A 22,083-nucleotide genomic window follows, 5' to 3' on the forward strand; every position below is an offset into this window, starting at 1 on the left:
GGCTGGTTGGGGTCTGTTATGGACTGAATGTTTGCATCCCCATAAAATTCATATATTAAAGCCCTAACTCCCAGTGGTATTTGGAGGTGGGGCCTTTGGGAAGTAATTAGGTTTAGATGAGGTCATGAGGGTGGGGCCCCCATGATAGGATGACTGTCCTTATAAGAAAAGAAAGAGAGACCAGAGCCCTCTCTTTCTTTCCATGTGTTGATATAGTGAGAAGGTGGCCATAGGCAAGCCAGAAAGAGGCCCTCACCAGGAACTGAATCTGCTGGCACCTTGATCTCAGACTTCCCGGCCTCTAGGACTATGAGAAGTACCAGTGGTAATTTGTTATAGCAGCCCAAACAGACTAAGACAGGGTCAGAGAGGACACACCCAAACATGCACAAGGCTGGGAGGCAAGCGGAAGAGAGAGGGAAGAGAAAGAGGTCACCAAATACCTAAAAGAGGAGCCAGGAGAGAACAGCAGAGAAGAGATGGTGCAGGGTCAGGAGAGAGGGGTGTGAGCTTTGCTCAGGTGGCACTCAGTTAGCAATCAGACACCAGTGACTGTGCCATTGGGTCCAACTCAAAGGCCTGGGGACACAGGGATGACAAGACACAGACCTTGCTGCTCTGTCCACAAGGCTGTAGGGAAGGAAAGACATCATAGAAGATGCCCTCCCTGGGTTTCAAGGATACGAAGGATTCTGCCAGCTGGTTTAGGGACAAGGGGAAAAGAGAAGGTATTCCCAGTAGAGGTAAAAGTTTAAGTAAAGGTCCTGAGAAGTGAACAGTGTGGCAGGAGATTCTGTTCTTGATTCTCCTTTTTCAGGTGTGTCTGAAGTCACTGTGAAAGGGGTGCAGGTAAGTCCATGCCATCATGAGGGAGTGATTCTATTAACACCACTGGCAGGTGTATGGCACACCTGTCCCTCCCCAGGGACACAGACCCTCCTCCCTGGGCACCAACCACACCCTCACCTAATGAGTCCTTCAGGGCATGGGTGAGCTTGCACTGCCGGAATGGGATGTGGTCCCGCTTCTGGTCCCCAAGGGCAATGATGGCCTGCTCCAGGAATGACAGTGACTTGTTGATGTAGGTGGCTTCCTTCAGGACTCGGCCCTCGGACTACAAACCAAAGGTCAGTCCCACTTTAGACTGAGTGGGGCGACTGCCCCACTAAGAACAACTGCCCTCCTGGTTTGGGGTGATGCTACAAGTCTGTGGTTAGGCCAGAGCCTCTTTCCCAGACCAGGGTCTGTCCTCAGTGTCATGAAATTATATTCCATCTTGGGCTAATTAATGGTAATACTAAAACTCATGGGCATACTCACATGAACACTCATGTGAGTGCTCACATGACTATGAATACTTAATGCAAATATTCATATGAATACTCACTCAAAGATCCACAGTAATATGAATACACAGAGCAATACTTACACAGGTACTTGAGCAAATAATCCTGTCAATATTCATACAAATACCTCATACAAATGCTCACTGAGTATTCTTGTGAATACTTGTGCTAATACTCACACTCATACAAATATACACATGTATATTTTTTGCAGCTGGCTGGTCCAGGAATCCAAACCCTTGACCTTGGGGTTATAATCATGTGACTATTTATTTGAAATGAAATACTCATGGGAATACTCATATTCATACACAGAGAAATGCTATACGAGCATGCAGCATTACTGATGCCAAGCACCTTGCTAAAAATTTAGGGGCATTATCTCACTTAATGTTTACAGAAATCCTCTTAAGTAAGAACTATCCCTATGTAGGAGCTGTGACAATAAGCAAGGTGATGACAAGCATCAAGGGCCTTAAAAATGCTCATGCTAATTCTGTCCCTCCAGCAAGCCCACATGTTCCACTTCGCTGAGCTCAGGACTATGCTTACAACTACCCAACAAGGGAAGGCCCATGTGTGCAGGTACTATGCCAAAAAACAGAGCCCATGGCTTGTTGGGAAGGGACCACCTGCTCCCCTCACTTACCCCAGATTTCCCCAGCCTCTCTGAGCCTGCCAGATCCACCAAGTTAATTTTGGAAGTGATGTACTTTTCATCTGATAAGGTACGAGAATGGGCCTACAAAACATCCAAACAGAAGTTAGACTGTCACAGGGAAAAGCTTCTGACTGAGCAGGCCCCATGGGAATCGACTGCCCCTCCCAGGCTGATCAAAGAGCTTGTACCTACCTCCACATAGATGGTGAAAATGCAGTGTGACCTGGAAGAGTTTTTGTTCATCGTGTGGGAGGCTATAATCCTGTTGGTCTCTCCCTGGAGAAGAAGGGAAAATTAAACAATATTTGAAAAATTAACATAACAAGACATTTGGGTCATTTTTCAATTATACCAATAACTACACAAGTGATCTCATATCACTGCAAGCAGCTGGGCCTTCTAATCAGTTTGGCCTTCCTCTGCAATCAGACAGGCAAATCTTTTATAAACTAGTAGAAACGGGGACAGACAGGAGTTCAGACCTATACTTTCACCTGCTGCTGGACATGTACAAATTGGTATAGCTCTGTGAAAAGCAAGGTGGCAGTAAGAATCAAGAGCCTTAAAAATGTTCATGAATCTTGAATCGGAATCGACCTGCATATCCGACCATTAGGGAATGATCCATCTCTGCAAGGGAATATTAGACAGCTAGGAAAATGTTGACAAATAATTTTTAATTACAAAGAAATGCAGAATCTAAAGCCATATTATGGTACGATATAAGGAATGCAAAAGCATTCACAGAAGAAATAAGCAGAATGCTGCTAGCAGGATGTTAATAATAGTCGCTTCTGGGTTGGGGCTTATAGGTTATTTTTTTCTTTTTTACACAGTTTTGTTCTTTCATATTTTTTTTTACCGTGAACAGGTATTACTTTAAAAAATTAGACAAAATGGGCCGGCCCCGTGGCTCACTTGGGAGAGTGCGGCGCTGGGAGCGCAGCGGCGCTCCCACCACGGGTTCGGATCCTATATAGGGATGGCCGGTGCGCTCACTGGCTGAGCCCGGTGCGGGCGACACCACGCCAGGGGTTGCGATCCCCTTACCGGTCACAAAAAATGAAGAAAAAAAAAAAATTAGACAAAATAAGTCATTTGTATTTTTTTTTTTTAAAGATGACCGGTAAGGGGATCTTAACCCTTGACTTGGTGTTGTCAGCACCACACTCACTCAGTGAGCAAACTGGCCATCCCTATATGGGATCCGAACCCGTGGCCTTGGTGTTATCAGCACCAGAGTGAGCCACGGGGCCGGCCCCAGTAATTTGTATTTTTAAAGGGACAGCAGGCCCTTGCCTCTAATTCACAAAATTGGGCCCTATGACCAGAGTACACTTAAAAGGTAGTGTGATGGAAATAACTGTTCTTAAAGAAAAGGTCCTTGCAGGATGAACTGCTGTCTCCTTAAAGGCCCCTGGGAAATGCTATAAACAAGCCCCAAAGCAGTGATGCCATGGCTCCCTGTGGAAAGGAAAGCACCTGCTAAGGAACGGAGGTCTGGGGCTATGGAGGCCCGTGGCTACATCTCTATAGCTTCTTACTGTCTGCCTAACAAATCCAGTGACACTTGCCAAGAGTATAAGGGGTTACTTCACCTTTATTCTTCAGTCTTCTCTTTCTGAAGTGCCCTCTTCCTTTGTCTTTCTGGCTTCTATTCAGCAACCTCTGAAGGCCAGAGAAAGTGCCCTTTCCTCCATGAAGAGTCCTCTGCTGAGTCCCCTCCCTCTTGCCCAAATCCATCGGGGTGCCTGTCACCCCTGGAACATGGGTCACACTGCATTATGGTCATCATGGGTTCCCTCAACCTTCCCCACCCCACAGTGAGCTTCTTTAAGACTCACATTTGTCCTTTTACCATCAGAGTTCAGCAAGGATATGGTACTGGAAGGAAGAGGTTTGAGGAATTATTGCTGCCAACAAAGCACCTGGTTCAATTAAAATACAATGAGTGCTCAAGCAATACCAGTTGTGCTTCTGAACAGCATCCAATAAGCACCTACTGTGTGTGAGGCCTTGTAATAGGTGCTCAAAGTACCTGATCCTACCTGATTCTCATAACCTTTTGGGATAGGTATATTAGTGTCTCCACTTTTACAGATGAGCAAACTGATTCTAGGAGAGATTAATGATTTGCTCAAAACTAAGGCTTCATAGTTTTATGGAAACTGGGATTTGAGCCCAGGTCCCCCAGTTCCAAGTCCTACACTCTTTTCACTGTATCTCAGCCTGAAACATGAAAGAGTCTTCAATTTTCAGCAATATAATGAACTAAGAATTCAGAAACCCTCCTGCTGCAAAACACCTAAAGGCGATGGGCAGAATATTTAAAACTTCCTTTTGAATGAATGCCTGAGACTGCAAGAAAGTGAAGGAAGTATCCAGGGGCAACACATAAAGTGTCTCTTGGAGGAATCCAGGGATTGTAAGCAAGAACAAAGGCTCTTCCCTTCCTGAGGGCATCTGCAGACTGGTGCTATAAGGCAGACCTCTCTGGATTTCTCCCTGTTGCTCTGAGCAATGAACTGACATGTTATAAAGATAGAGAATGTCTCCTTCCCCCCCCCCCCAGAGACACTCGCTCTTCACATTCCAAGGGTGTGGACCTGGAGTCACTTGTCTCTTTCCCCTACTCCTTCCACCCCGCATACATCCTACCTACCCAAGTCATCAGAGGGTGATAAAATCTACCTTTCTCCCCCAGAACCAAATGCTTCCATTCCAGGATAGGGACCTTCCCCTACTTTCCCAAGAGAGGATGTGGTTACATTCCAAAACAAAGGCATGCTTTCTCTCAATCCTCCCTTTCCTTCCCTACATTCCCCACAGAGGGAGTATAAGCTCTGAGAATCATAACTTTGGAGTTCCTCTCCAATAGTACAGACACCTGCCCCCTGAAAAACACATGTGATATCTGCTCTCACTGTGTTGTTCCATGGGAGTTTGGGGATAAGGAATCCATGCTAGAGTATTACCCTCACCACTATTACTGCTGTGAGACTGTGAGTAATAAAGGTTTGATTTCTGATTCAGAGGCCTGGTGTTTCTGTGTGTGTGTATTTATGGGAGAATTCAACAACTGCTAATCTAACCATGCCGGTCAAGGCAGAAAAAACTTTGGTTCTATCCAAGGGAAGTATCTAATAAGCCTATGCTATCCCCTCTGGCAAAGAAGAATAGAGGAAATCCTGATGCAGAAAATAGAGAGCAAGAAGACTATTTTAACACTGGCATTATCTCTGGACAGAAGGTATTAAAAAAAAAAAAAAAAAAAAGTGTCCAAGAGTTTACAATTCAATCTTGACCAAACATGAGTTTGGGGCACAAGTACTCTACTTGCAAGTTCTGACAGTCTTAAACTAAACTAAACATCTGATTTGAAGAGGCCCTAGATTAGTAATGTCCCCGAGACTCCTGAAACAAACAAACAAAAAAAACCTCTTTAAAGTAATATATTCTCTTTGTGGTCCACACAAGAAGAAGGAAAAACAACTAAAAGATTAAAAAATAAAGCAGTATATTCTCAACCCAAGCCTCAAGGAATGCCCCAAGGAAATAGAGCATATAATCAAATCACAAAACATACGTGGAAATAAGGCACCTTAAGCAAGAGTCAGTAGAAAGAATAACTGTAGAACCTCAAAATGGTAAGATAAAAAAAAATAAGGGCTGGTGAGTTAGCTCATTGGGAGAGCATGGTACTGATAACACCAAGATCAAGGCTTTGGATTCCCATACTGGCCAGATGCCAAAGAATAAAATAAGATGAGTATGTTTAGTATGTTTAAAAAACATGAAAAATGAACAAAAATCTATCAAAAATGACGAGTAGAACTTTAAAAAAATAGAACTTTTGGAAATAAAAAAATATTTGAATCTAAAGCGAAGATTAGGTACTAACTAATCTGCTGAAGAGAGAATTAGGAAACTAGAAAATAAATCTGGGGGCTGGCCCATGGCTCACTTGGGAGAGTGTGGTGCTGACAACACCAAGTCAAGGGTTAAGATCCCCTTACTGGTCATTTAAAAAAAAAAAAAAAAAAAGGAAAAGAAATCTGAAGAGATTACCAAGAATAGAGCACAAAGAGATAAAAGTATAGATAACATGAAAGAGAGATTAAGAAGGGCCAGCCCGTGGCTCACTCGGGAGAGTGCAGTGCTGATAACACCAAGGCCATGGGTTCGGATCCTATATAGGGATGGCCAGTTGGCTCACTGGCTGAGCAAGGTGCTGACAACACCAAGTCATGGGTTAAGATCCCCTTACCGGTCATCTTTAAAAAAAAAAAAAAGAGAGAGAGAGAGAGGTTAAGAGACATGGAGGACAGAGTAAGAAGACAGAAGTATGTCTAATAAGAATTCCAGAAGGAGATAACTGAGATAAAGAGGGAGAAGCAACACTCAAAAGAATTATGGCTGAGATTTTTTTTTCAGTTGACATGAAGGATATGAATCCACAAATTCATGAAATGTAACAAATCACAAGAAGGATACTTTTAAAAAATCTGCACAGTACATGTATCATAGAGAAATTGCATAATGCCAAAGATTAAGAGAAGACATAAATGCAGCCAGAGAGAAAAGAGAGATCACCTACAAAGGAACAGAAGATAGACTGAAAGCTGGCTTCTCAATAGCAACAATGGAAGCTAAAGACAATGAAATATCACCTTCAGAGTTATGAGAAAAAATAACTGTCAATCTCAAATTCTATGCCTAGCTATGCCTAGCAACACAGTCTTTCAAATGAGGATGAGTTCTGTCTCCAGTAATAGCAGAATAGATTATGCAAACAAAGCCTCCTGTTGAAAAAAAATATGAAAATGCTTGATAAAATATTCTTAAAATCACCTTTAAAATGCTGCAAAGCTGACAAGATGGTAGAAAACTGCCAGGCCCAATTCTGGGAGAAGCCTGAACCCAGAGAAGTAATGATAGGACCAGAGCACTAAGGCTACTTTTTGCCCTGAGGGCACTTGTCCATACCAGAATACTTGAGTTTTAATGACAGCTTCACTGGGTAAGGGAAATAACAGTCAAATCCCAGGGCTGGCCCAAGGTGAGGAATCATAAAGGAGATCCCCTCACCCAAACACACATGTACATTAAGCTGAGATCCCAAAGATTCCACCCTCCAGGTATGGGAGAAACCAAACTAAATCTACCCCAAACATCAACTCAACTCTAGAAGATGATAGAGAAGGCTGCTTTAGCACTGGACAGAAAAGAAACAGGAAAGCAAAGAAAAACAAAACAAAATAAAACCATCTTCCTGAGAAACTGTGACCCAGCCTGAGAAGTCAGAGAACCTAAAGCAGTGGTTCCTGACAGATATTTTCCCCACATGCTCTGGTAGGAGCAAATTCAAAACCTCCCTGGCGGAAAGCACATTCTTCTTAGACCTTTGGGAATTCCCACAAATAATTTTTCAATGGCAATGATCAGCACACAAAGATAGGCACACACGGAAACAAGGAATTATGAAAGTGAATGGGCAGAAAATCCCACAGAGACTTTAATGATCGGAAGTATTAAAGATTATATAACTATACATACCATGTTTAAAGAAATAAATAACAAGCTTGAAATTATCTTTATCTAACAGAAATCTATAAAATATAGCTCTTTTGAAAAAGAAGAAATAGGGCTGGCCAGTTAGCTCAATTGGCTAGAGTATGATGCTGATAATACTAAGGTCATGTACTGGCCAGCAGCCAAAAAAAAAAAAAAGAAGAAATTTTTAAAAAACAAACAAACAGGGATCCTAAGATGGCGGTGGCTGCGGCGGTTGGCGTGGAGCAGCTGAGGTGGAAAAGGCAGCCACTGGGCCTTATGCAGCTGGGAAACTTGTGGACCTTCCTCTTGCCATCTCTTAAGGGAGGACCACTGCTGGTGGCCGGTCGTGGGGGCTGACCGCCACTTTGCCCTTGGCAGGAGAGGCTGCCTCATTTACAGGCAACAGCTCTGAAGTATGGAGCAGGAAAAGAACTGTTTCTTAGCTGCAAAAGCGAGTCTCTAAACAGTGAACATGGCACCAGGGCTGCTGTTGAAGCTGCCAGGATCCCGGAGGCCGGGGCCACGCTGAAGGCGGCCAGCTGCCCTACTCAAGATTCGAGGTTTCAGGCCGGCATAAAAGAAGATTCCTGGGAGCGCCCGAGCAGTGCCACGGGACTGAGTGAGCAGCCCGAGGCGGTGGGAACCGAGAACGGGGACGGTGACAACGTAGAGGCAGAGAGGGAGCTGCCCGGCCCAGCACAGCCCCGTGAGTGACCCCCGGCCCGGCCCTGCTCAGGGGGCGGACGCCCACCCGGCTTCCGCCTGCCCCACCGGGGCCACTCACTGGCCCCGGGGCTGCCTCCATTTTCTCAGGTGGTGGCGGCTCTGGCCCGGCTCAGCCAGGCCTGTCCTCCTTGCCCGGCTTGGCTCCTCACTGAGCCTTCCCACTTGCTTGCCCCGGTGTGGGGCTTCCCGGGGCCTGCAGGCCAGCCTCCCCTCCCACTCCCTCCACGGTTCTCTGGCGGGGCTGGTGGCATGGGGCGTCCCCGGCCAGCGTCGGGAGGGCAAGGAAGTATGGGCTGGGCCGACTGTCACTCCACCGCACCCTGGGCTCTGGCCCCCGGTAAACTTCCTGTTACCGGGAGGCAGATACCATCTCTGTGGCCACCAGTTCGGAAAAACGCCTAACCGATTTCTGGTTAGGAATAGTGTGCCCGGAGAGTTCCTGAGTTCGCTTGAACCTGCCGGAGAGCTGACTGCCGGCGGGCACCGGACTCAGTCCGCGCCGGGGGGATTCAAAGGTGAACCGTGTGCTGCAGGCTCCTCCCCCAAGGAGCTCACGCTCTGCTGTGGGAGATAAGACAAGTACACAAATAACTGCGATACCAGGAGGAAGGTGATAAGTCCCGAGAAAGATCTACACAGTGCTACAAAGGCACCCAGAGAGACCGGTCGTCTGCACCTAGCAGAAACCTGGTAGACTTCCAGGGCGAGGCGGTGCCGAGCAGGGTCTTGAAGGCCCAGCTGATAGACAAGGGCTGCAGAAGACATGTCCCAGCCGAGCCCAGTGCGCGCAGAGCAGGGAAATGTCCGGCTAGGGAGGCGGAAACTCGACAGAAAACACACACCCTGTGGGGTCGCCACTGCGTGATCCAACAGCCCGGGCCAGAGAGAAGTCCTGCACGGGAAGTGGAAGCTCAGCAGAGACCACACACCCTGCGGTACCACCCCATGATCCAGCAGCCCAGCAGAGTCCAAGCTGACCAGAGAGGTGGCTCCTCGGAGAGGCCCAAGACCCGAGGCAACCAGACACACAAGGCACTAGAGGCCAACTGAGCAGTCACGGAGGTAGCCATACCAAATTGGCAACCACAGCAACATCTTAGTTAGTCAATAGTCTCAAACCGGTGGAGTGTGAAACCCCCTGCCACAATGAATAAACATCAAAAAAAAGATACCAGAAATACAAAAAATCAAGAAAGTACACCACCAAAAGTTAATAAATCTCAAACTCTAGATCCTATAGAACAAGAAGCCCTTGAAATGACTGACAAGGAATTTTGAGTGATAATTCTAAGGAAATTGAATGAGATACAAGAAAACTCAGCTAGACATCATGATGAAACGAGGAAAAGTATACAGGACCTGAAAGAGGAAATGTACAAGGAAATCAATGTCCTGAAAAAAAATGTAGCAGAACTTGCCGAACTGAAGAAATTATTCAGCGAAATAAAAAACACAACGGAGAGTTTGACCAGCAGGCTTGTCCAAGTTGAAGAGAGAACCTCTGAACTTGAAGATGGGCTGTTTGAAATAACACAAGCAGAAAAAAAAAAAAGAAAAAAGAATCAAAGACATTGAAGAAAATCTGAGAGAGATATCAGACAACCTTAAGCGCTCAAATATCCGAGTCATGGGTATCCCAGAAGGGGAAGAAAACGGAGATTGCATTGAAAACATATTCAACAAAATAGTGGCAGAAAACTTTCCAGGTATAGGAAAAATCACAGATCTTCAGATCCAGGAAGCTCAACGATCTCCCAACGTATTCAACCAAAAAAGGCCCTCTCCAAGACATGTTATAGTCAAATTGACAAAACTCAGAGACAAAGAGAGAATCTTAAAAGCTGCAAGAGAGAAGCGTCAAATCACCTATAAGGGAGCCTCAATCAGGCTAACATCAGACTTTTCATCACAAACCCTAAAAGCTAGAAAGGAATGGGATGATATATTCAAAATACTAAAAGAAAAAGATTGCCAGCGAAGAATACTCTACCCTGCAAGGCTATCCTTCCGAAATAAAGGGCAAATAGTATATTTCTCAGACAAACAAAAACTGCAGGAGTTCACCACCACACGACCACCCTTACAAGAAATCCTCAAGGGAGTACTGGGTTTGGTTCCTGAAAAATAACTACCACTGCCATAAAAACCTAAGAAAAATCTAAACCCGCTAGTACAATAAAAATGGCATTCCTGAAGAGAAAACAAGCTAACAAAAACACTATCTACAACCTAAGGAACCAACAAACAAAGAAACCAAACAGTAAATCATAAAGCAAGGAACAAAAGACACCTAAGACAACCAAACAACCAATAAAATGCTAGGAATAAATCAACACCTTTCAATAACAACTCTTAATGTTAAAGGCTTAAATTCCCCAATTAAAAGACACAGACTGGCTGACTGGATCAAAAAGCAGGACCCAACTATATGCTGCCTACAAGAGACCCACCTCACCCATAAAGATTCACATAGACTAAGAGTGAAAGGATGGAAAAAGATTTACCATGCAAACAGAAAAGAAAAACGAGCTGGAGTAGCTATTCTTATATCTGACAAAATAGACTTTAAACTAAAAACCATAAAAAGAGACAATGAGGGACACTACTTAATGATAAAAGGACTGATCCATCAAGAAGACATAACAATCATAAATATGTACGCACCCAAAGTTGGAACAGCCAGATTCTTTTTTTTTTTTTTTTTAAAGATGACCGGTAAGGGGGATCTCAACCCTTGGCTTGGTGTTGTCAGCACCACGTTCAGCCAGTGAGCGAACTGGCCATCCCTATATAGGATCCGAACCCATGGCCTTGGTGTTATCAGCACCACACTCTCCCGAGTGAGCCACCGGCCGGCCCTGGAATAGCCAGATTTATAAAACAAACTCTATTAGACCAAAAGAAGGAAATAGACACTAATACCATAATAGCAGGGGACCTGAAAACCCCACTGTCAATATTAGACAGATCATCTAGGCAAAGAATCAGCAGAGAAACACAAGATCTAAACAATACTCTAGACCAATTGGAATTGGCAGATATCTACAGAACATTCCATCCAACAACCTCAGAATATTCATTCTTCTCTCTCATCAGCACATGGATCATTCTCCAGGATAGATCACATATTAGGTCACAAATCAAGTCTCAATAAACTCAAAAAAATGGGAATTATCCCATGTATTTTCTCAGACCACAATGGATTAAAACTAGAAATTAATAACAAACGAAACTCTGGAAACTATACAAACACATGGAAATTAAACAGCATTCTACTTAATGACATATGGGTGCAAGAAGAAATCAAGCAGGAAATCAAAAAATTTTTTGAAACTAATGAAAATAATGATACATCACACCAAAACCTGTGGGATACTGCAAAAGCAGTATTAAAGGGGAAATTTATTGCATTAAATACTCACCTCAGAAGAATGGAAAGATGGCAAGTGAAAAACCTAACCCTTTACCTTAAAGAACTAGAAAAACAAGAACAATCCAAACCTAAAGTTAGCAGATGGAAAGAAATCATTAAGATCAGAGCAGAACTGAATGAAATTGAAACCCAAAAAACAATTCAAAAGATCAATGAATCAAAAAGTTGGTTTTTTGAAAAGATAAATAAAATTGACAAACCATTAGCATGGCTAACAAAAAAAAGAATAGAGAAGATTCAAATAACAAAAATTAGAAATGAAAAAGGCGATATTACAACTGATTCATCTGAAATACAAGGAATCATTAGGCCGGCCCGTGGCTCACTCGGGAGAGTGCGGTGCTGATAACACCAAGGCCACGGGTTCGGATCCTATATAGGGATGGCCGGTTTGCTCACTGGCTGAGCGTGGTGCTGACAACACCAAGCCAAGGGTTGAGATCCCCTTACCGGTCATCTTTAAAAAAAAAAAAAAAAGAAATACAAGGAATCATTCGAGACTACTATAAACAACTATATGCCAACAAGTTTGAAAATCTGGAGGAAATGGATAAATTTCTGGACACACACAAGCTCCCAAAACTGAACCATGAAGACATAAAAAATTTGAACAGACCAATAACAATAAAGGAGATTGAAGCTGTTATCAGAAGGCTCCCAACAAAGAAAAGCCCAGAACCAGATGGATTCACAGCAGAATTTTACCAAACATTCAAAGAGGAATTGACACCGATTCCTTACCAACTATTCCAAAAGATTGAAACAGATGCAAATCTCCCAAACTCATTCTATGAAGCAAACATCATCCTGATACCAAAACCAGGTAAAGATATAACCAAAAAAGAAAACTACAGGCCGATATCCTTGATGAATATAGATGCAAAAATCCTCACAAAAATACTAGCAAACAGAATACAGCAACACATACGTAAAATTATTCATCACAATCAAGTGGGATTCATCCCAGGGATGCAAGGTTGGTTCAACATACGCAAATCAATAAATGTGATACACCATATTAATAAAGTCAATCACAAGGACCATATGATCATATCTATAGATGCTGAAAAAGCATTTGATAAAGTTCTGCACTCATTCATGACAAAGACCCTCTATAAGTTAGGTATAGAGGGAAAGTATCTCAACATAATTAAAGCCATATATGCCAAACCCACTGCCAATATCATCCTGAATGGGGAAAAGCTGAAAGCTTTTCCTTTAAGAACAGGAACTAGACAAGGATGCCCACTCTCACCACTCCTATTCAACATAGTGTTGGAAGTACTAGCCAGAGCAATCAGAGAAGAGAAGGAAATAAAGGGCATCCAGATTGGAAAAGATGAAGTCAAACTGTACCTGTTTGCAGATGACATGATCCTATATATCGAACAGCCTAAAAACTCTACAAAAAAACTCTTGGAATTGATAAATGATTTCAGCACAGTAGCAGGATACAAAATCAACACACAAAAATCAGTAGCATTTCTTTTCTCCAATAGTGAACATGCAGAACGAGAAATCAAGAAAGCCTGCCCATTTACAATAGCCACCAAAAAAATAAAATACTTAGGAACTGAGTTAACCAAGGATGTGAAAAATCTCTATAATGAGAACTATAAACCACTTCTGAGAGAAATTAGAGAGGATACAAGAAGATGGAAAGATATCCCATGCTCTTGGATTGGAAGAATCAACATAGTGAAAATGTCCATACTACCCAAAGTGATATACAAATTCAATGCAATCCCCATCAAAATTCCAAAGACATTTTTCTCAGAAATGGAAAGAACTATCCAGACATTTATATGGAATAATAAAAGACCACGCGTAGCCAAAGCAATGCTGAGCAAAAAAAATAAAGCTGGAGGCATAACACTACCCAACTTTAAGCTATACTACAAAGCTATAATAACCAAAACAGTATGGTACTGGCATAAAAACAGACACACTGATCAATGGAATAGAATAGAGAATACAGAAATCAACCCACACACGTACTGCCATCTGATCTTTGATAAAGGCACCAAGCCCATTCACTGGGGAAGAGACTGCCTCTTCAGCAAATGGTGCTGGGATAAGTGGATATCCATATGCAGGAGAATGAAACTAGACCCATACCTCTCACCATATACTAAAATCAACTCAAAATGGATTAAGGATTTAAATATACACCCTGAAACAATAAAAATTCTTAAAGAAAACACAGGAGAAACACTTCAGGAAATAGGACTGGACACAGACTTCATGAATACGACCCCAAAAGCACGGGCAACCAAAGGAAAAATAAACAAATGGGATTATATCAAACTAAAAAGCTTCTGCACAGCAAAAGAAACAATTAACAGAGTTAAAAGACAACCAACAGAGTAGGAGAAAATATTTGCAAAATATACATCTGACAAAGGATTAATATCCAGAATATATAAGGAACTCAAACAACTTTACAAGAAAAAACAAGCAACCCAATTAAAAAATGGGCAAAAGAGCTAAGTAGGCATTTCTCTAAGGAAGATATACAAATGGCCAACAGACATATGAAAAAATGCTCAACATCACTCAGCATCCGGGAAATGCAAATCAAAACCACACTGAGATACCATCTAACCCCAGTTAGGATGGCTAAAATCCAAAAGACTCTGAACGATAAATGCTGGCGAGGTTGCGGAGAAAAAGGAACTCTCATACATTGTTGGTGGGACTGCAAAATGGTGCAGCCTCTATGGAAAATGGTATGGAGGTTCCTCAAACAATTGCAGATAGATCTACCATATGACCCAGCTATCCCACTGCTGGGAATATACCCAGAGGAATGGAAATCATCAAGTCGAAGGTATACCTGTTCCCCAATGATCACTGCAGCACTCTTTACAATAGCCAAGAGTTGGAACCAGCCCAAATGTCCATCATCAGATGAGTGGATACGGAAAATGTGGTACATCTACACAATGGAATACTACTCAGATATAAAAATGAATGAAATACTGCCATTTGCAACAACATGGATGGACCTTGAGAGAATTATATTAAGTGAAACGAGTCAGGCACAGAAAGAGAAATATCACGTTCTCACTTACTGGTGGGAGCTAAAAATTAATATATAAATTCACACACACACACACACACAAAAATAAAAAACCAGGGAGGGGAGGAAGATATAACAACCACAATTACTTGAAGTTGATGTGACAAGGAAACAGAAAGGACATTGTTGGGGGGGGAGGGAGAAGAGGGAGGAGGGAGGGAGGTTTTGGTAAGGGGCAACAATAATCAACCACAATGTATATCGACAAAATAAAAGTTAAAAATAAATAAATAAATAAATAAATAAATAAATAAATAAATAAAACCCCACAACAACAAAAATTAAAAACTCAATGGATATGACTGGCTGCAGATTAGACAAGAAGAAGATGGAATTAGTGAACTAAAACAAGATCACAAAAAGGTACCAAAAATGCATCACAGAGAGACTAAATGGTAGAAAACATGGAAAGGAGAAAGAGACGTGGATGATAGATGAGAAATCTTATATTAGAGTTTAGAAAGAGATAAATAAGAAAATGGGAAAAGATAATATTGAAGAGAGAATGGATAAAAATTTCTCCCAAATAATGAAAATAACAATGCCCAGGTTCAAGAAGCCCAGCAAATTCCTTGAGATTTGTTTTGTTTTGTTTTTGGTAGCTGGCTAGTACAAGGATCAAACACTGGAACATGGTGTTATCAGCACCATGCTCTAACAACTGAGCTAACCAGCCAGCCTGTGATGAATCCCTAAGACGACAAAATTTTTTTAAAAAGTCTTCACACAGACACATCACTCATACTGAGGCTGCAGAAAATAAAACACTAAGATAAATTTCTTAAAGTAGCCACACACAAAAATTACTTTTTGTGGTGGTCATAAGAAAGTACTTTATAGCTCTTCTTCCATAGGTTCTGAAATCCATTACTGCATTTGCATGGAAGCCACACATGACCTCCAATGACCCATGCATTTATATAGCCTCCTCTCCTTGATTGTGGTCAAGACCTGTGGCTTGCATCTAAACAGCAGAATACAGCAAAGGTGAAGAGATTTGGAGATGTAATTAAAGTACCCTATCAGCTGACTTTAATTAAGAGGAGACTATCCTAGATAGGCCTGACCTAATCAGGCAAGCCTTTTCAGAAAGATTCTGCTACTAACCTTGAGAAAGTAAGTTGCTATGGTGTGAGAGGGACCTGAGAGACCCTATAAGACAGCTATATGGCAACCAACTGTGAGCAGACTGTTGGAGTTAAGAGCAGCCCCGAGCTAACTAGCAAACAAATGGGACCTCAGTCCTAGAATCTCAAGGAACCAAATTCTATGAGCTTGGAAAAGGACCCTAAGCTATAGAAAGGAACACAGCCTAATACCTGGCCTTCCCCAATGATAACATCTTGTATAATTACAGCACAATATCAAAACCAGGAAATTGACATTGACATAATCTACAGAGCTTATTCAAATTTCACCAATTATAAATGCATTCATTTGTGTAAGTGTGTGTGCTTATTAACTAAATATGCAAGTTGTTATTTCTTGAATAAACTGAGAGAGACAGAGAATGAATATAATATGAATGAATGTATGACTTCCAAACTAGTAAAAGGGGAAACAAGTATAATAAAAAATACTCAAATTTAAAAAGAGGGCAAAACAGATTTTTTAAAAAGTAAAACAGATGGGACAAAGAGTATGACAATAATATGACAGATTTAAACCCAAATATATCAGTAATTACATTTAAGTACAAATGGAATGAAATGTTCCAGTTAAAAAACAGATGGTTAAAGACTATACTTTCAGGGATCATTTCTATAGTTCGTTACTAGAGAAGTTTCTCTGAATGTGTAGAGCACTAAAAAACAGATGGTTAGAGCAGTTTTTAAAATCCTTCTACATGTCAAAACAAAATTTATAAACATTCAACTAGCCTAAAATTAAGAATTTTTGTTCATCAAATGACATGTAAAGAGAATAAAAAAGCAAGCCACAGGAAAAAGAAGATATTTGCAATAAGTTTAACTGAAAAAGAACTAGTTTTCAGAAGATATAAAGAATTCAGTGGGAAATATATAAAGACCACAGTGGGAAATACTATACACCAACTAAATTGGCCAAAATTTTTAAGTCAGAATAATAGAAATTTTGATAACCTGCTGTGGGAGTGTATCATTCTGGAAAATATTTGGTATCATCTAAGAAAGCTTAAGACACACATACTCTATGACCCAGCAATTGTAGTCCTTGGCTTTACCTAGATAAATCCATTCTTCTGTGCCCCAGGATACACATTCAAGAAACTTCCTAGTGGTGCTGTCTGAAATATCCCAAACTGGGAAAACCCAAATGCCATCAGAAGTAAACTGGATAACTAAATTGTAGTATATTCACACAATGAAATACAATGATGGAAATTATAAAAATACAGCAAGAACATGGATGAATTACATAAAAAGTAGGTAAAAGAAATAAGACATAATTGAATTCATCCTACATGATTCCTCTAATACAAAGTTCAAAAAAATTAAACTATGCTGTCTGGGAAGCATACATGGTATGCTGTAGGTGGCAAAGCAATAAAGAAGACCAAGGAAATGATTACCATGCAAGTCAGGAGAATGGCTACTTCTTAAGAGTAAGAATACTTATTCATAATAAAAACTCTTCATAAACTTGGACCTTCTTTAACCTTCTTTAAGCCACAGAAAACCTACAGCAAACATTATTCTTCATGGTAAACCATTAGGAGCAGCAATAAGACAAGAACACCCATCGCTGCTATCCAGGAGCCTCTTTCTTCCCCGTAGACACAAGGGAGCCAGGCATAAATCACCCCCGAGGACACCTAAATGACTCTTTTTAAAAGAGTTTTTATTGATGCATAATTTAAATACCATAAAATTCACTGTTTTAAGTATACAATTCAATGATTTTCAATAAGTTTACAGAGTTGTGCCAAACATCAGCACAATCCTGTTTTAGAAATGCTGCATCATCCTGAAAAGTTCCCTCGGGCCCATGTGCAATCACTTCCCGCTCCCTCTCTAGGCAACCACTGACCTGCTTTCTTTCTCTAGAAATATATGTGGCTATTATGGACATTTCGTATGAATAGAATCATACAATAAACAGTCTTTTGTGACTAACTTCTTTCACTTAGTCTGTCTTCAAGGTTATCCATATTACAGCATGTAATGGTACTTCATTCCTTTTTATGGCTAAGTAGCTTCCCATTGTATGAGTGTACCACATTTCGTTAATCCGTTCACCAGTTGACAAATATTTTAGTTATTTCCAGTCTCTGGCTAATATGAATAATGCTGCTATGAACACTTGCATACAAATCTTTGTGTGAACATATGCTTTCATTTGTCTTGGGTAGACACCTAGGAGTAGAATTGCGAGGTACTATGATAAAATTTATGTTTAACTTTTTAAGAAACTGCCAAAGAGGCTACACCATTTTATATTCTCACCAGCATACTAAGGATCCTCAGTATAATCCTTATTTTTTCTATACTAGAAGTGCTCGTGATTTAATGTTACCAAATAAAAGACATAGAATAATTTCAACTATGTAAAGAAAAAACTGCACAGGAAAACACTGGAAGAAAATAAGCTAAAATACACATTATTGTGGCCTAATGTTAAAAACAGATTAGGAGTGAATTCTTACTTGTTCCTATTTTTTTCAGTACTACCCGAACTTGTTAAGTGAGCATATATTAGTTTTCATTCTGATTATCAAAGTAAAAAAACAAAAAGGAGGGAAGAAGAGAGGGAGGAAAGGGAAGAAAATGAAAGGGAAGAAGGAACCCTTAGACTTGATCATCTCACCTCAAAAAGGAGGCTGAATGCATCCTCCTCCTGACTTGTGAGGTGAACCGACAAGCCCTTAATGAAGACCCCTTGAGGGTTTTCCACGATGGTCATTGGCGTGACTGAGGGTCCAACATAGGGCAGAGTGGACAGGAGATCAAACAGGCTCTCGTTATAGATTTCCAGGTAGGAAACACGCACAGTGATGGCATGTGTGGGGCGTTCTTCGATCATCCTAAAAACCTAGGTGTGAGATTGGACAGCAGTCACCAAGAGCAGAACTCCAACAGCCAGTGAGTATCAGGGGAGTTCTTAACTCAGGAGGAAACACCAAGAAGATAATTCCTGTCCTAAAGGAATTTACAGTCTAGTTGGTGTGACGGTCATCAACAACAGTTATTTCTATTACTATTAGTCTACCAGGTGATATCACTTGGTAGACTAATAGTAATAGTAATAACTGTTATTACTATTTGTAGTTTCTTGAGGCTTTACTTACAGATAGGATTGGCTAACATTTCTACAGTCCCAAGAAGTAGAGGCATGATGACTGAAAAGGACTCTGGAATAAAGATCTCTTGTTTTATGAGGTCTCACCATTGATATCTATTATTTAATTCCATCCCCATAAATTCCCCTGTGATTGAGGCAGGGCAGGGGCAATATCCATTTGTAGAAGGCTCCATGCAATACAATTATTTGTTTCTGGTCACTTGGCTACTAATAGAAGCAAAGCCAGAACTCAGCCTTCTCAACTTCTGATTTACTCCCTAGTACTTTCAAGCAAGTGGCTTTGAACTGGTCTTTCCCCCTCTCTGGACCTTAATTTTCTTACCTGTGAAAGGGGAATTGGGCTGGATAATCCCTGAGGTCCTGCCTTCCTCTGAGTTTAGAAATGTGCTATCCAGGGCCGGCCTGTGGCTCACTCGGGAGAGTGCGGTGCTGATAACACCAAGACCACGGGGTCGGATCCCACATAGGGATGGCCGGTTAGCTCACTGGGTGAGCGTGGTGCTGACAACACCAAGTCAAGGGTTAAGATCCCCTTACTGGTCATCTTTAAAAAAATTAAATAAATAAATAGAAATGTGCTATCCAAAATGGTAGACACTAGCTATAGATGCCTGTTGAATACTTGAAGTGTGGCTAGTGCAAATGAACTGATTTTTAAATTTTATTTAAGTTAAATTTAAAAATTGACAAATTCAGTTATTGGTAAACTTTTAAGTATGATCGAAACAACTTGGGTATGTAAATCTACTTTTTCAACTCTAAATTGTATGAAATCTAAGTACAGATTAAGTATTTCTGTTGAATAGTGTTTAAATTGAAATGTGCTCCAAGTGTAAAATATACATCAAATTTCAAAGACTTAGTATGAGAAAAAGAATTAAAATATCTAAATAATTTTTATATTGATTATATGTAGAAATGATATTTCAGATATACTGAGTTAAATAAAATATAGGGTTAGCTCTGTGGGTTAGAGTATGGTGTCATAACACCAAGGTCAAGGTTTTAGATCCCTGTACCAGCCAGCCACACCATGCGCCCCCCTCCCCCAATATATAAAATAATATATATTATAATATACATATAATTATAATATATGACTATATATATTATATAAATATATATTATAATATATATATATTTCACCTGTTTATTCTTACCTTTTAGGTGGCTACTGGAAAACTCAAAAGTCTATATGTGACTTACATTATATTTCTATTGGATAGCACTGGGCTAGATTACTAATAAGTCTAAGATACTGAGGTACTGAAGGTTTCACATTGGGATATTAAAGATAATGCTTCAAAAGCTGGAGCATGGATGGTTTATATACTAGAGGGATGTCTACACTTCTTATAGAAAAGGGCTGCCGCAAGATGCTTTTCCAGAAAGGCCTTTTGCCTCCTACATCCAACCAGAGGGTCCTCATAGAACCCAAGCTATCAGGGCCCAAAGGAAGACCCTTCTGCTTTGTCTTGTCATACTTCCCTCAAGGCTGACACTGTTCTGAAAGCTCAGGTCATGCCCTGCTTTTTGCCTTTGCTCTTTCAGGGACTGTGGTGGTAGAAGAATCCAGAGCAGGCCAGTAAGGAAGCTCTACATTGGCCCATATTTTCCCTCATTAAAACTAGGAAGGAACATGATTAGGACCTCCAAATCCTTAATTACAGGATCACAGACCATCTGGGCAGCAAGAAGCCGATTATTATGCTATTAGTATGACTCCCTCTTTCACAAAGGAGGAAACACACTCAGTGTGGGTATGGGTCAGAGTCTGAAACCAGACCTCTTGGTTTCCTGAGGCTTCTGACCCACCACCCTTCAGCTGCGTGTAAGTCTCCAGTACCAGCTGCAACTCCTTTGAGGGCTGGATCCCACTACTGTCTTTACATCTCAATGTTGTTGGCAACAATTGCAGCAGAGAGAGGGGATCTCTGTGGCATCCCACCCATGGGCCCACTCTCTACCTGCTGCAGGGCACGAGGGAGAATCCCCCGGTGCTTGTAATTCTCTGTTGCCCCCGTCATGGTGTATGTCTTGCCAGCTCCCGTCTGCCCATAACACATGATGGTGCCTGCAAACATTTCAAAATACATCTCGGTGACATCCAGGAAAATAGCTCCAAGGACAACTCTCCCAATCCCCCAGTATGCCTGCTGTCAGCCAGGACTCTTGGCGTAAAGGTGGCCAGTGGGAGCAGCCAAGGACATCAGAATTCCAATATGGAGAAGAGTGGGTGGGCAGGGGAATAGAGGCATAGTCAAAACACGGACATTTGCCCTGAATCTGTGGTCCACACAATGTTCTACTGCTCCCTTCACTAAAGGGCAATCTGGCCCTAGGGCTTATGAGGAGAGTAAGGAATTTCAGGGAACGTTAGAACTGGAACTTTTCCTAAAAAGATGAGGAAGAAAATAGAAACACAAGACTCCAGCCCTTCTCTAGCAAGGCCATGAACTGCCAGGGTCTCAGGGCTGGCAGGAGGCAACAACTTCCTTACAGAGGCAAGAAAGGCTTTCAAAATCTCAAGGAAGAGATGAGTGGGAAGGGCATTTCCTGTCAATGGTGAGAATTCTCTATAGACTGCAAGTTACTACAGGACCAAACAGGGTTCCTAGATGGTACCATGTCACTACCAGAAATGGACCACCATGATCAGGCCCTGATCTGGTCCCACTGCCCACCCCGGAAACTTTCACTTGCACCTCTCACATCCTTTAGGTTTACCATCACCACCAGGCTCAGGGACACAAACCACAAAGTCACCCTGTGCTTCAGCTCCCATCTGCTCTTCCTCTTGGCTTGGGTAGCCTAAGCCAGATCCTACATCAAAGGCTGCTTCTGGACGTCTACACAGCAGAATTGCCAGGGCAACACTGGGCCATGGAAGTCAGTGTTTACTTTTGTCACACAGATGCTCTAGTTCCTAGGAGTGGCAGCAGGTTTTACACAGGGACTCTAATTCAGCATTTGAGTTGGAGCCAGAAATAGTGGCTAT

The 22,083-nt window shown here is 41.6% G+C and overlaps 1 protein-coding gene and 1 pseudogene across 1 annotated transcript in view; one reads left to right on the top strand and one right to left on the bottom strand.

Annotated features, from left to right (window-relative positions):
• KIF9 (kinesin family member 9) overlaps nt 1-22,083 on the bottom strand; it is a 55,986-nt gene that overhangs the window by 26,650 nt on the left and 7,253 nt on the right. Inside the window, exons 4-8 of the mRNA XM_063114314.1 lie at nt 21,053-21,159; nt 18,591-18,815; nt 2,200-2,283; nt 1,996-2,088; nt 967-1,114 (exon numbers count right to left, since the gene is read on the bottom strand). Of these exons, the coding sequence (XP_062970384.1) occupies nt 967-1,114; nt 1,996-2,088; nt 2,200-2,283; nt 18,591-18,815; nt 21,053-21,159 (657 nt within the window). The remainder of the gene's footprint in view (nt 1-966; nt 1,115-1,995; nt 2,089-2,199; nt 2,284-18,590; nt 18,816-21,052; nt 21,160-22,083) is intronic.
• On the top strand, nt 16,541-16,624 carry LOC134391471 (small nucleolar RNA U3; annotated as a pseudogene).

This window comes from Cynocephalus volans, chromosome 11 (assembly GCF_027409185.1).
Source record: "Cynocephalus volans isolate mCynVol1 chromosome 11, mCynVol1.pri, whole genome shotgun sequence".
NCBI lineage: Eukaryota > Metazoa > Chordata > Mammalia > Dermoptera > Cynocephalidae > Cynocephalus > Cynocephalus volans.